The sequence below is a fragment of the Sylvia atricapilla genome, chromosome Z (assembly GCF_009819655.1).
Source record: "Sylvia atricapilla isolate bSylAtr1 chromosome Z, bSylAtr1.pri, whole genome shotgun sequence".
NCBI lineage: Eukaryota > Metazoa > Chordata > Aves > Passeriformes > Sylviidae > Sylvia > Sylvia atricapilla.
Window position 1 is genome coordinate 38,579,518 of NC_089174.1, and position 13,635 is coordinate 38,593,152.

General features: G+C 33.8%; 1 protein-coding gene across 1 annotated transcript in view; it reads right to left on the reverse strand.

Annotated features, from left to right (window-relative positions):
- Nucleotides 1-13,635, reverse strand: part of CNTNAP4 (contactin associated protein family member 4) — a 198,777-nt gene that overhangs the window by 21,174 nt on the left and 163,968 nt on the right. Inside the window, exons 14-16 of the mRNA XM_066340080.1 lie at nucleotides 13,316-13,472; nucleotides 9,896-10,023; nucleotides 876-1,046 (exon numbers count right to left, since the gene is read on the reverse strand). Of these exons, the coding sequence (XP_066196177.1) occupies nucleotides 876-1,046; nucleotides 9,896-10,023; nucleotides 13,316-13,472 (456 nt within the window). The remainder of the gene's footprint in view (nucleotides 1-875; nucleotides 1,047-9,895; nucleotides 10,024-13,315; nucleotides 13,473-13,635) is intronic.

Consider the following 13,635-nt stretch of genomic DNA (forward strand, 5'->3'; position numbering starts at 1 on the left):
TTTACTTTTTAATAAAAATATTTAATGCTTCCATAGCAATATTTTGCAATACAACATATAGATTTATTTGTAATCTTCTCCAGAAAATACTGGAGTCTGGTAACAAAATTGATTTAGAAAAAAAATTACTAACTGTCTCATCGCAAGGTAAAAAGTGTTCTAAAGAACTCTCAGAGTCATCAGGCAAGCAGAAGACTTTTCAATTAATGTGGCATTTCAAATTAATTCAAAAGCCTAATGAAAAAATGCCTCATCCTTTCAAATTCTCTTCCTTTTAATAATAAACAATGTAAGAATAGTACACTGAGTCAATTAAGATAAAGGTTTCATTTAACGTTGGTCACCTTATGTCAGATTTAGTGGGATATTTAATTCTCTCTTATGCAACAAAAAAATATTTCTACTTGTAAGTCTAAGAATTTGGGTCTGTACAAATAAAATGAAACAAAATTGAAAAAAAAGTAAGAATGATGAGAACGTGTGACTTAAGAAATTGTGCCACAAAATATCTTAGTCACACATGGTGACTGAGTGAATCTTCCAGCAGCCACAAAAACGTGCCTGGTCTTAAAATCTGGAGGAAAAGAACTTGGTGGGAGAGATCCACTGAACACAAGAAGCAGAAATAGTTTTAGTAGTCAAAGGCTGATTGCTGTGCTCTTAAAATAGGAAACCTCTGGGACAGAAAATTTCTTCAAATGGATACTTGTTTAGTCTCAGTGCTGTGATTTTTTAATAATTATAAAGACCTGGTAGTAGTAGAAGAAATAATAAAGGTAGAGAACAGTTTTTAAGTATTTGCCCTTTAAATTAAATAAAATACAATTTTTATAATAATAACAAGAACAAAAATACCATCAGTCATGTTTACTTACACTGTAACTCTATCCTTATAAAGTCTTGAATTCCCAGGTTCTCTAAAAATACTCCTGAGGAAGCAGTAGTTTTAAAGAAAAAAGAGACATCTGCACTGAGTTCTCCGTGGAAGGTGGGGAAATGCAGGTAGGATGTCTCTGTGTTGAAGGAAGCTGAATTCCAAAATGTTCCTGGTTAACAGAATGAAAGGGTGATTAATACATTTCTAGTGTAAGTTTTATAACCAAAAAACAAAGGAAAATTTCCAGGTCTAAGAATGGTTAGCTGTGTTCAAACAGTCACACATCCACAGAAGCTTCCCTATTAGTCCATTACAAAAAAAGATAGGCGTTATTTGGAATGTAAAATAATGTTTTTTTCATCAAGAATAACGGTGTTCAGCTCAGGCAACAAAAAACCGAATTATTAGGAAACAAAATGAATTTCATCTCAGCTGGGAAGTCTGGTTATGGCCTGATGCGTCCTTTCATGAAGTAAACAAACACAGCAGCCATGAATGAAGTGCTACACTTACATTACAGTAATACTGGCTGAGGGAGTTGTTTAGCCTGGTGAAAAGGAGGCTCCTGGGGTCCTTACTTTTCTCTGTAAATGCCTGAAAGGAGGGTGTAGTGAGGAAGGAACCAGTCTCTTCTCCCAGGTTAAAAGTGACAGAATGAGAAGAAATGGCTTCAAGTGTAGATTAAATGACAATTTTTTCACTGAAAGCGTTGCAAAGCACTGTAACAGACTTCCCAGAATGGAGCCACAATGCACAAAAGTGTTTGAAAAACTTGTGGATATGGCATGGTTCAATGGTGGACACGGGGCTAGTGCAAGGCTGACAGTTAAGACTTTTTATCTTAAAGGTCTTGTCCAACCTTTACAACTCTAGGATTAGCTACTACGAACTATGAGAGCTGTTAAATATATTTTTACATAACAAGGAGAAGAGACTTGTTATCATTGTAGTCCAGTGAAATTTGCCAGCTATCCTATATTCAAAGAATATAGGACAAATATCCTTGCAGCTACTGTAAAAGAAATCAAAGAAATAAATTGCAAAACTTAATAAATTAGCGTAGATATTTTACTGGTTTTATTTACTTTTAAGCTAGCATTCAATCATAATTTGGAAGATTTTGTTATTGATTTTTAAAATGCTGATATAAAACCTCTAATATTATCCTTTTCTAATAAGGACATAACCTTCATTTATGGTGTTTAACTAAAAGTACCTTGTTAATCTGCTGAATCCTTACAGATGTACCAGTATTAATTAATTATGCTACATTGCTTTCTAAACCAAATAAGGAATTCAATACTTTCACATCTAATTTATCACGCCCATTGCATATTCTCCTGATAATGTTGTGATCTTGGTAGAACAGTTATGGAAAAGAGTACTTTTTGCTTTTAGGATGGGAAGGAGACAGAAAAAAAATTTTGAAAATTTCTCTCTTCCCTGCAAAATCAAACCCTATAATACAGTGTATGTGGAGACGTAGTCCACAACCAGTGAAGTAAAATTAAAGTCCATTCTCTCATTCCAGCAGTGCTTTTACCACTTTAGGAAGAGTTTGGATCACACACCTAGAAAACTCTAGAAAACGATCACGGCAGGATTTTCACACATATTCTGGCAGCTTCTCGTTTTGACTTTTGACATTCAGGAGTACCGGCAACTATAACAAGTTAAAGCAGCCATGGGGACAGCATTCACATGGTAAGGCAGCTGTGAACAGATGTGAGGAGAGGGGAAAGCATCACTTTGCACCTCCCTCTCCTGTGCTACCTTATGGGCCTCTTGAAGATACCAGCCTGTGAAAAGTGCCACCATACAAAAGCAGAAGACTTACATGTTCGCATCAATTTCAAGCCCTTATGTTCCTCAACTGTTTCAGGTCATGGTTCCCTCAGAGCAAATCTTACAACAGTTGTGAGTCAAGTGTATCACAGCTATTTAAAAATAATGGGATGGCTGTTACCAGTAATTCAAACACCATAGGAAGTTTAATCCTGTAATTTATACAAAATTGGTACAACATTGTCAGCCTTTAGAAGGCAGGAAATAGTGGCAGTAACAGTCCAGTAAAGTCATGATACAATTAGCTTCAATTAAACATTTGAATGATATTTGTAAATCAAAATGGAGTTTTTGCGAGAGGGCAGGGATAGGAAGTTTTATTTTTTTCTCTTTTAATTTACTGCCTTTTCTTGTCTAACTGTTTTTTCTTTCTTAGCTCTGACAACTGTGTGACTTAGGAACGTAAATATAATCTATCAATAAACTGGTTAAATATTGGCTTAGGAAAAGTACATTACAAGGTATCTTATAGTGTTGTAAAACAGGTCGGGAGAAGAATTTCTTCAGTTTATGACATCTGGCTCACAGTCAGCCGTCTAGTTTTTCGGAACTGTCCCACATCATTTGGTTATGTAATCAATATTATTTAGCATTTTATCTAAGAAGTAAGACTGTAGTCCTCTATGTGTAAAAAAGAAGGAATATCCTGCCAGAGCTATTTTTATTGAAAAAAAATTAATGAGTTTTTTTGACATATATCAACTAGTCCTACCAAACTGAAACTGTAAGATACAAATAGGGACAATAAAAACAAGACAGATAAATTAGCCTTCCCAAAACACTCGTGCAATTGCAATATTTAGCACTCTACAAGTTCCTACCCAAAACTGAAATCTGTTCATCATTTGTATCAATTCCTTGTGATATCTCTACTGGTAATCTTCATTCTGTCAGCAGAGACACGGAGTGTTGAGGCAGAGAAAATAAAAGTCTTAAGTTGCCAAACAGTACATTTTGTACTTTGGGTTTTTTTAAACTATAATATCTATGGATAAATAACCAGAAGGGAAAACTGTGATAATTTAGTTCAATGTGTATGATAATTTAGTTCAATGCCTGATAAAATGCAGAGTGTATAAATTCCCTGAATCAACTCTTGTCTGAAAAAAGATAATTTAGTCTAGGAAAATATTCAATTGATTGCATTAAAAAATGTCAATTCATGAAATATTTAAAAATACTTTTACTCTCAGTTTGTGCCTATGTATGTATTCACACACAGTCTAGCTTCACATCCCAAACATTCAATAATTTCTACACTTCCTGCTTTCAAGAACATTATTTGAAATTTTTTACTCTGTGAAACTCCTTTTAAGTTAACACGTCATCTCAGATTATGCCCAAATTCTGTAAAGAGATTTAAATGCTTTCACTAAAATTCAACCTCAACTTCTTTAATCCTATCCTTTAACCTTACATTCTCTTTATATATTATAAAACTGTAGTCACAGACTTGTATTAAACCTCTTTATTATGCAGGAAGCTGCAAAGATGACCAAAACAATGTTGATTAGACAGAGGTTAGGACAACTATGAATTAATAATAATTTATATAAAGTGAAATAAGGGGAAAGTGTTGAACATACAGTTTACAAATACTTCTGCTGTTGAAAGTAAAATAAATGCCCTGATTTCTCAGGGTACTGAAGAGAGATGAAACAGATTTCTTTTTCTAAATTAGACATTTTTTGTGCTGCTTTAATGAAAGTATCACTTACAATTGGTTAGTACAGTTAGTCTCTGTTACATCCAAGGCTCACACTTGGTTTTTCTTTCTTCATTTAAATGTCAAACATTGAATGGATTATCTGCTTGCATTTACATGCTTGCACTGTCATTTTGCAGTTGAATTTACTTTTTTTCTTTTCCAGCCAAGTAAATGACACTCCATCAAATACTTTACTAGAATCTATCAGTCTCTTCCCCAGTATTACCCTTATCTTCATTTAATGTAAATTCATGATGAATTATATATTACCTTTACAATGCAGTATAGTACCTTTATATTTTTTTTTTATTAAGCTCTATATCATCCATTTTATTTTGGGTCCAAAAATCAGTCTTATGCTGACACATTATAATCATCCATTTAATACACATAATTTTGGCATGAGCTATATTTCAGTATTTTGGATTTATTTGTATGTCCTATTACTGAAAATTCATAGTAAAAAATCAGAATATGTCTACTCATCTCTTGTAATGGAAAGAACAAGAAAAAAAACACCCAACATAGAAGGGTGGGTTTTTTTAATCTTTTCATACAATCTCTATTGGAATTTATTCAACATCTAGCTTTTACTTCAAATGACAAAAATAATGGAGATAACACTTTCTTTTGTCATGGAGACCATAGATTATCTATCAGTTAATGTATCAAAGACTTTGCTCATTCTCATATGGTTCAAAATCTTTCCTGCTACCCTGCTCACTGGATATATGTTAATGTTAATGTTAATCTTCGTTGTATTTAGACATATTTTTCAATCTGATACTAGCAGTCCTACCGTACAATTTATTAAACGTATTGTAGAGCAGAAGAAGGATTTTAGAAATGAATCAGTAATGAATCAGTAATAAATCAGTACTTCATTTTGAAGACGACAGAAAAGTGTGAGTGCTACTTATATGTGTGGTGCTGATTGTCACCTAATACTACTGATTAGTTTTTTTTAAATGGCCATATTCTTCTAGAATATCTTTAGTACTTTCACTGTACCTTGGCATCTTATAGTTACTTTATCACAAATGCTGAAAAAAGCCAATAAAATCTGAATGCATTTTTTAAAACTTTATAAAATAAACTATATTTATATTTATATTGCTTTTGGGTTTTGCATTTTTTTTCTTACAGAAGGCTACTCTTTCTTGCCTTTCTCTGACTAATATGGTTTGGTTTTCTTACAAGTAACATACTTCATTGAAGAGATCAATCCTAAAAACATAAAATAAAGAAGCCAAGTACAGTAATGGAATGTTAAATAAAAGCGTGAAAATAAAAAATGTGCAACAACAAATCGGCAACTTCTGCTGGACTGCATTCAATACATGAATTTTCAGAAGCACCCAAACAAGTAACTAACTTGGAAATTTAGTCAGTGGAGTACATAGTTTATGACAATTCAATTCAACAAATTATTCATGGTTCTACTTTATTTTGTTATGGGCATTTTAAAACAATTTTCATTTCCTCCCAAGTAACTGTCCCACAAGGACTAGATTATTGATGCAATAAGAAATTATGATCTTTTAGATTCGAGTCATTTAATGAAGTACTGAACGTATTATAAATACCAGTAAACCTTCCACTGCATGTTTTTTTATGTGGTATGCTAGTCAGTTATTCTGAAAAACTTGTCTGCCAGATAGAACAAAAATATATTTAATAAAGGATGTTCCCCTGTGAAACACAATTATATAGTTTAGTTCTGGAGAATGACAGAAGCAAAAATAAGCAATGATCTCTTTGAAGCATATTCAAAACACACTGTAAGCTCATTAATATCTTCTTCCTTCTGAAATATCTTCAGCACTTCTGAAAAATGCATATTTGCCACTAGACCTTTTTGCATTCTTCACTTTCTGCATTCTTACATGGTAGATGTCATTAAAAGTACTTTAAATTAGACCCTCGTGAGTGTCAACAGCCTCAGATTGGAAAAAAGGCTTAATAATGGTCTGCTTTCCTTCTGCAGCTTCAAATTGCTGCTAGAAGCAGTGGCCTGGCAAGAGACTTTAAACTTCATTGGTTTTGTCTAGTGTGAAGATTAATAGGTAGAATTCAGAAATTACTGCAAGTCATAGCTCTTTACACTACCTGTAAATTGAATATTAACATTCATTATCAAATCCACTGCTGATACATAATGACCACTGGAAAAAAATCTACTAAATCATACACTCAGTATTTATTATAACACATAATATATTGCATATGAGAAATTATATTAGTATGTTTTAATTCAGTATACATATTATATGTATATGTATGTCTGTGTGTACATATGTATATTTAGATATAAAAAGTTACTATGTGGGATATATCACAGAATCAATTACACAGTGAAAGACCTCTGAGACCATCAAGTCCAACTTTAGACTGGAAACCACCTAGACAATAGTACAGAGTGCTCCATCTAGTCTTTCCTTAAACACCTCCAGGGGTGATGGCTCCACTGCCTCCCAGAGCAGCTCTCCAGTGCTTAACAACCCTTTATGTAAAGAATTTCCACTGATGCCCGGCCTGAATGTCCCCTTGTGCAGCTTAAGCCTGTGTCCTCTTGTCCTGTCACAAGTCGCCTGGGCGAAGAGACTGACCCCCGCCTGGCTGCGCCCTCCGTCAGGTGGTTTCAGAGAGTGGTAAGGTCATCCCAGAGCCTCCTTTTCTCCAGCCTAAACACCCCCAGCTTCCCCAGCCTCTCCTGACGGGACTTACCATCTAGGACCTTCATCAGCCTCACTGCCCTTCTCTGGAGTTCATCAAATACCATGCTATAAAATATTTATATGATGATTTCATAGTATGTGTAATATTTAATACATTATACATTATAAAATATTATATATGCATACATGCCACAAACTATATAATAAATTGTATTTAGATATTATATTATATACATCCATAGAATTTGTGGTATTGTTAACAAATTGCATTTTGACTCTATGTCAAAATCTATGACGTAATTATTTTCCTTCAGAAATTGTGTTATTTTCTCAAATTTTAGTTCTTACCTCCTTAAGTACATGTCTTCTCATACTGCTTTTATGACGTAAATGACTGAGAAAAATTGCATGATTTAACAATAAAAATCAATGTTCTTACTTCAAGGTTTTTGCTGTATTATGACCATGAACTGTTACATTCTGAAATCTTTTCACTGAGCTTATTTCAGATCAAAATTGCTTTTTTTGAAGTCAAATAGTATAATGTTGTATGACATTACAAGAATATTTCTCTGACATTCAGACTGAGTTCTTGTGCTTGTTCTCATGATATTTTAGAATTTTCTGTCACAGCTTGTCTAGAAATAACGTGAACATTCATCATCAGTGTGAAATACTGCAGCAGTTCAATCACCAGACTAAGCAAACATCAAATGAAGTTAGGCAGGTAAATGTGTGTCAGGACTGTCTGTATGTTTCAGAGATTACTCTGAGGAAGCTAGCTTACTTCTGTTTTTAAGATCTGTCACACCTGAGGTCAGGTTATGTAATTAATAATAGTTGTGAACTTGGTGAGTAATGGATTCAGCTTCTTCCTCCCAGTAATTAGAACTACACAAGCTCTAAATGTTTCTGTCTTATTGCTGTCTTTGTCACTGGCTTTATTGTCTGTGGCCACAATGGAGATCTGCAGCATCATGGGCTGAGTGAGCATGGCCAGTCAACTGAGAGAGGTGGTTACCCCCCCTATTTGACATCTGTAAGAGAACACCTGCACTGGGCTTCCAATTTCCTTTCCCCTAGCAAAGGAAAACATGAATAAACAGTATTATGGAGGCCACGAGAATAATCATGTCTGGAGCACCTGTCCTGCCCTTCAGGCTGGAGGAACAGGGCTGCTTCAGCCTGGGAAAGAAAAAGGTTTTCTGGAAATCTGATAGCGAACTCCAAAACATAAGGGGAAGTCATCAAAGGGACAGATATAGGGCCTTTGCAGGTGTAAGATGAGAGTATCAAAGCCAGTGGTTATGGTGGAAGCACAGAGTTTCAGGTTTGGTGAAAGTAAAAAGAAATTCTCACTGAGGACAGCCACGCAGTGGAAGAGGCTGCCCAGAGAAGCAGTGCAGGCTTGAGTGCTTCAAACACCAGTCTGGCACTGAGAGACCAGATCTCAGCTCATGGCTAATGCTGCTGTAAGCAGGAGACCTCCTTAGGTCCTGTCACTCTGAATTAAACCATAATACTATAACATAGCCCCATGATATATAGGACAAATGATCAGTTCAGAATCAGATGTCAGACTAGTGAAGTGAAAGAACCCAACGGTTTTTTTTTTCAAGTCTTATAAATTTTCATAAGAAAATTAGAATGCAGTGCTGAAACATACATCTGTTAACAAATCTTCCAGGCATAATTATCCTGACAAGACAGAGATGACACAAAAATAAATACATACTAGTTTATATTTTTTATCTATGTACTTTCCTCAGTGAGCTTAAAAGTATAAATCAGTACTCTACCGGTATTTCTCTTACAAGCTGAAGAAATTTGAAAACCAAATATGACATCGTATGAGGAAGGAGGAAAATCACATAAAGAATAAAAATATTTCAAAATATTATACCTATTATATACTAAATGTAATAATTATTATAGATAACAAGTAAATTCAGGAGAATTCATTAGGTAACATGATTTAAAGAAATCTACCTAATTGAATATTGTAATAACTTACTCAACTGTATATCAAATATGGCCCATCCAACTCTTCAGTTGAGTTCTTTGGGGTTGTTTATAGCATTTCTTCTCCTAATTCTAATTTTTGGTTACAAACTGCAGCAGACACAGAATTTTGTGCAATACATTACTATTGCACATAAGCCAAACATGTTCTCTTTTCCACTGAATAGGGAAATTATTAAAAACAGAAGTATCATAACAAATCCTTAATAAGGTGTCAGTTTTGCACAAACATATTACTCTGATTACCACAGATATGCATTCAGAATGTAAACCTAGAATTATTGTGTAAATTTATATAATTTAAATTCTTACATGTAATTGAAAATTTGCACATAGATACTGCATACTGAATTACTCTCCCACAATACAGTATTCCTAGCTGCATAAAAATTCAGAGGAGATAATATGTGTAATGTTTTGTGATGGATGCATGTATAGCAAGTGAAAGGTATGTCCCCAAGACATGGTAACCACCTATGAACTCCCTTTCATGTAATGCTTTATCCACAGTTTAATTCCAGTTGGATAACTCAAAATATCTGTTGGAAAACTATTATAAGACTTTTTGTTTTCACTACTGATGTGTATAATGAAAAATACATTTTTACAATTTTGTACTGAATGATGGTGGGTTTTTTCTAACTCCAGAAAGAAATGGATGGAATCTGTAGAGAAGTCTATCCCAAGCTTTTAAGAAATAACATTTAAAAGTTATTGCTGACAAAATGCATCACTGTTATGAAAAACTCTTCAGTAATTACTTACTATCACCCCGGCAAAGCAAAGGCCCCAGTTTGTAAGCAGCTTCTGAGTTTGGTCTGTCAGTATCTGTGATCACAATTTCAGTTACTGGCAGATGGTCCTTGTAGGAGAGGAAGCCGGTATCATTAGTCCTGAAAAGGTAAAATGAAAGCCACAGCTCTCCTAAATGTTTCCAATAAATGTTTCATTACAATTGACACATTCCTGAGAAAAAAAGAAAAAACTTAAACAAACAAACAAAAACCAAACAAACAAAAAAACCCACCAACCACCAGGCTGCCTAAATATGTGTGTACGTGTTTCTTTATGTATGACACAAAAAAAAAATTGTGACTAGAGGCACATGCTTTACAGTTGATATTGAGCTCTTTTGACAGGACTGAAAGAATTTAATTGGAAGTGGGTAGTTTTCTTGTTGTGCTGGTCTACACAAGCATGACAAAAGCCCTCTTTAATAAATGGGCACCTAACTGGCTGCCTCAGTCAAAGAATTTGCTCTAGTCAAATTTGCAAATTAGTTTTATGTTGCTGAGGACGTACCATATCTGTAATTGACTCCGTCATCAATATGGAATATTTAATGGCTTAATGTAACTTTCACGTAAGTCTAATTTCTTTAAGTTTTTTCCACTTTAACAAAAGTTTTAAAAAATCAAATAGAAATGTATGAAGTCATGCTCACTACAGGAAAAGCAGTATGCTACAAATATGAAACTCTCAGAAAAGAAAATATGCAACTTTGCTCTGCAACTCAGAGCACACATCTAGTACTTGTAATTTTATCCTGAGTTCCTTGTTTAAAATCTTTGTTGACTTAGTGCCAGAACTAAGTTTTAAATTTCATAAGCACCAGTTTTGGCCCTAAAATTCCTTCCCCTAAACCCATGGAAATGCTCTGTTACTCAATATTCTGGAAAATTCAATCTGTCCATTCAATCCATCCATTCAATCCATTCAATCAATCCTCTAAAGGGCAAAGCAAATAGTTAAGAATGAACAGAAACTCAGAGAGGAGAAGTAATCTAGAAGCTCCATTGCTCAGAGATTAAACACGAGACATACCTCAGGAAGAAATCCATGTTTCTCTGAGAATGTAATTCATCTTAGCAACCTTGTCTTTCAGTGCACAGTGCACTGCGACTAAGACAATAGGGAGAGCCTCCACCCTTATGCTGAAAAAAATTAGTGGCTTTTTTCTCCTCTCCCCTCTCCCTTTCCTATCAGCATCATCTTTTTCCTGCATACAATTTCTGTTTATCTGTTTTAGAGCATAGTGCAGACAAATGGACATTTTTCTAGGAAACTATTTTGCTTAACTGAGGAATGCAAATATGTGGTTTTAAAATGTTAATTTTTCATGAGGTGAGATATTGCAGGTATTGCAGGATATTTCTAATTTAAAACTGAAAGAATATCCCTCAAAAGACCAGAAACAGTTGCTTCAGTAAAATAATGCTGTAAAGAAAAGGAAACTGAATAGAAATTATCTTCTGTGTAGAGGATTTGCAATTTTTAAATTTTTTAGGACCATATTTTTTTAAAAAACAATATTTCTGTTCTAGAGTTCTAGAGACTTAAAGTTTTTGATTAGTCAAATAAAGAGTTTAGAGTTAAATCTACATCCAGTGTATTGAAACAAGATAGATTTCACAATAAAAGTACACTGATAAAACCAGTGTTTCAAAACCACAGTGTGTAACTAGTTCTCTATGCTCAAAATGCATCTCAAACAAGCATAGTTTCTACCTACTTTTTCCATCCAGTGAACAGTGTCTAGTCAACTGATCCAAAACAGTAGTCTCTAGGGAATTAAGTACAACTTTAATCACAAGTACTAAAATGAGTGTACTCATCATAATCTCTGTAATACTGAAGTCACTGGGAAGAATCTCTAACTTATAAGCATCAAAAGTGGATACAAACAGAAATGTAATCCCAGAGGTATTATACTCCCAATTTAATACACTCATAAACACCTCAGCTTACTGGAAGTGGATGTGCATGTGAAGGCATGCATATAATCCTCTCATCCACTATATTTACAAATATGTTATCATTATAATTTAACCTTTTTTATGTGAGCATGGATTGAATGAATGACAAAACTGAGCAAGAATATTTTACATGTATGAGCAACCGTGATATTTTTTTCTCAAAATGCATTTGTCTTTTAACAATAGCTTTTGTGTTAGAAATTAACATTGTTTTTATTTTCATACAGCATAATAATAGGGAAATTCTTAGTGTTATGTGTGTTTCTTTAATCTCTTCATTGGAATAAACATTGCAGGTATCACCCTGTGAATTTTACTGCAATAACAAATGCTTTTCTCTGGAAATCTTTGAAGGTTGTGAAGAACTGTTTTTCGATTAACTCTTTCTTGTACTTTCAATTCTGTGTCTGCTGAATTCCCTGCTCATTTTGAGAGAATAAGCATTTTCCAGCCCAACTCACTAGTCTCTCCTTTAAAGGAAGGGTGGACCTTCAGAAGAAAAACAATTATGTATTGCTTGATTTTGCATGCATGAAGCTCTTCCTAAGTATCTTTTTTACATTTTTCCACTTTCAAAAAAAAAAAAAAAAAAAAAAAATAGATGCTGATGCATTTTTTAAAAATGCATATATTAATGTACTCACAGAACTTGATTTATATAAGTTAAATGGACTTCAAAATTTTTAGAATGTAAAAGATACCTCAACAGAAGAGCTTTCATTTGAAAAGTCCCTCTGCATTATCAAATTCTATACTACATTGGAACTACTGTTGAGAAAGCTATATCTGAACCCACTAAATGAAAAGTCGGGTTCAGATTTGACATTGTAACCTGAATTTATCCATTGTATTACTTATTCGAAAGTTACTGTAAATGATACAGAGAGTTTTAGGGAAGGGAAAGTTGTACATCCTAGAAATCCATTCATTCTCTTTGGATAGGACACTGTATGAGTGCTTTGCTTCACTGATGGAAAGAGTGTTAATTTTAATTATCTGTGTTGTAGATTTAAAAAATGGTGTAAAAAGTCCAAATCTTAAAATGTAGATATAAATTATGCTAAAAATCAACTTCTTTCACAGAACATTTTATTTTAATTTTAATTACATTCAATAGTCTAAAACTAACTGAAGTTGTGCAAAAGAATTATTGCTGAAATCTTTTATATACTACAATATACTAGAAGATTAGAAAGTATCTGTAAAATTAAACCTTCCCCAAAATCTAGAGTGAAAGAATTAGCAATAATACTGTCTATATATATAGTAATAACTTTGTGGAAAATTATGTTCTACAGTAAAGAATCAGATGAAACTATGGAAACTTAGATTTCCAACTTCCTTGATATTATAAATGTGCTGTATATTTTCTTTATTCGCTTTTAACAAAAAAAAAACTTATAGTGAATAATCAAGGGTAAAAAGTCACCATTCATCCCTGTCCGCATCACAGTTGCAGTAATGCTGGGAATCAATGCAGCTTCCCGCCAGTCCACAAGCACACTTTTGTACAGCAGGCAACGAGCCTCCCCAGTAAGTATGAGTTTCATTTGTTCTTCCAATCCACCAGCTCAGTGGCATCCCATCTAAAAGGCAGGTTAGAGAAAATCAATGACCAGTCTTGTGTCCTACCTCTCTCAGGTTTCTGAGACAAATAATTTTCCAAAAGGTTAAGAAGACAAAAATCCCTGCTCAAATCTAAAAACCTTTAAATGACCAGGAAAAAAATAGATTTCCACCTTTACTTGC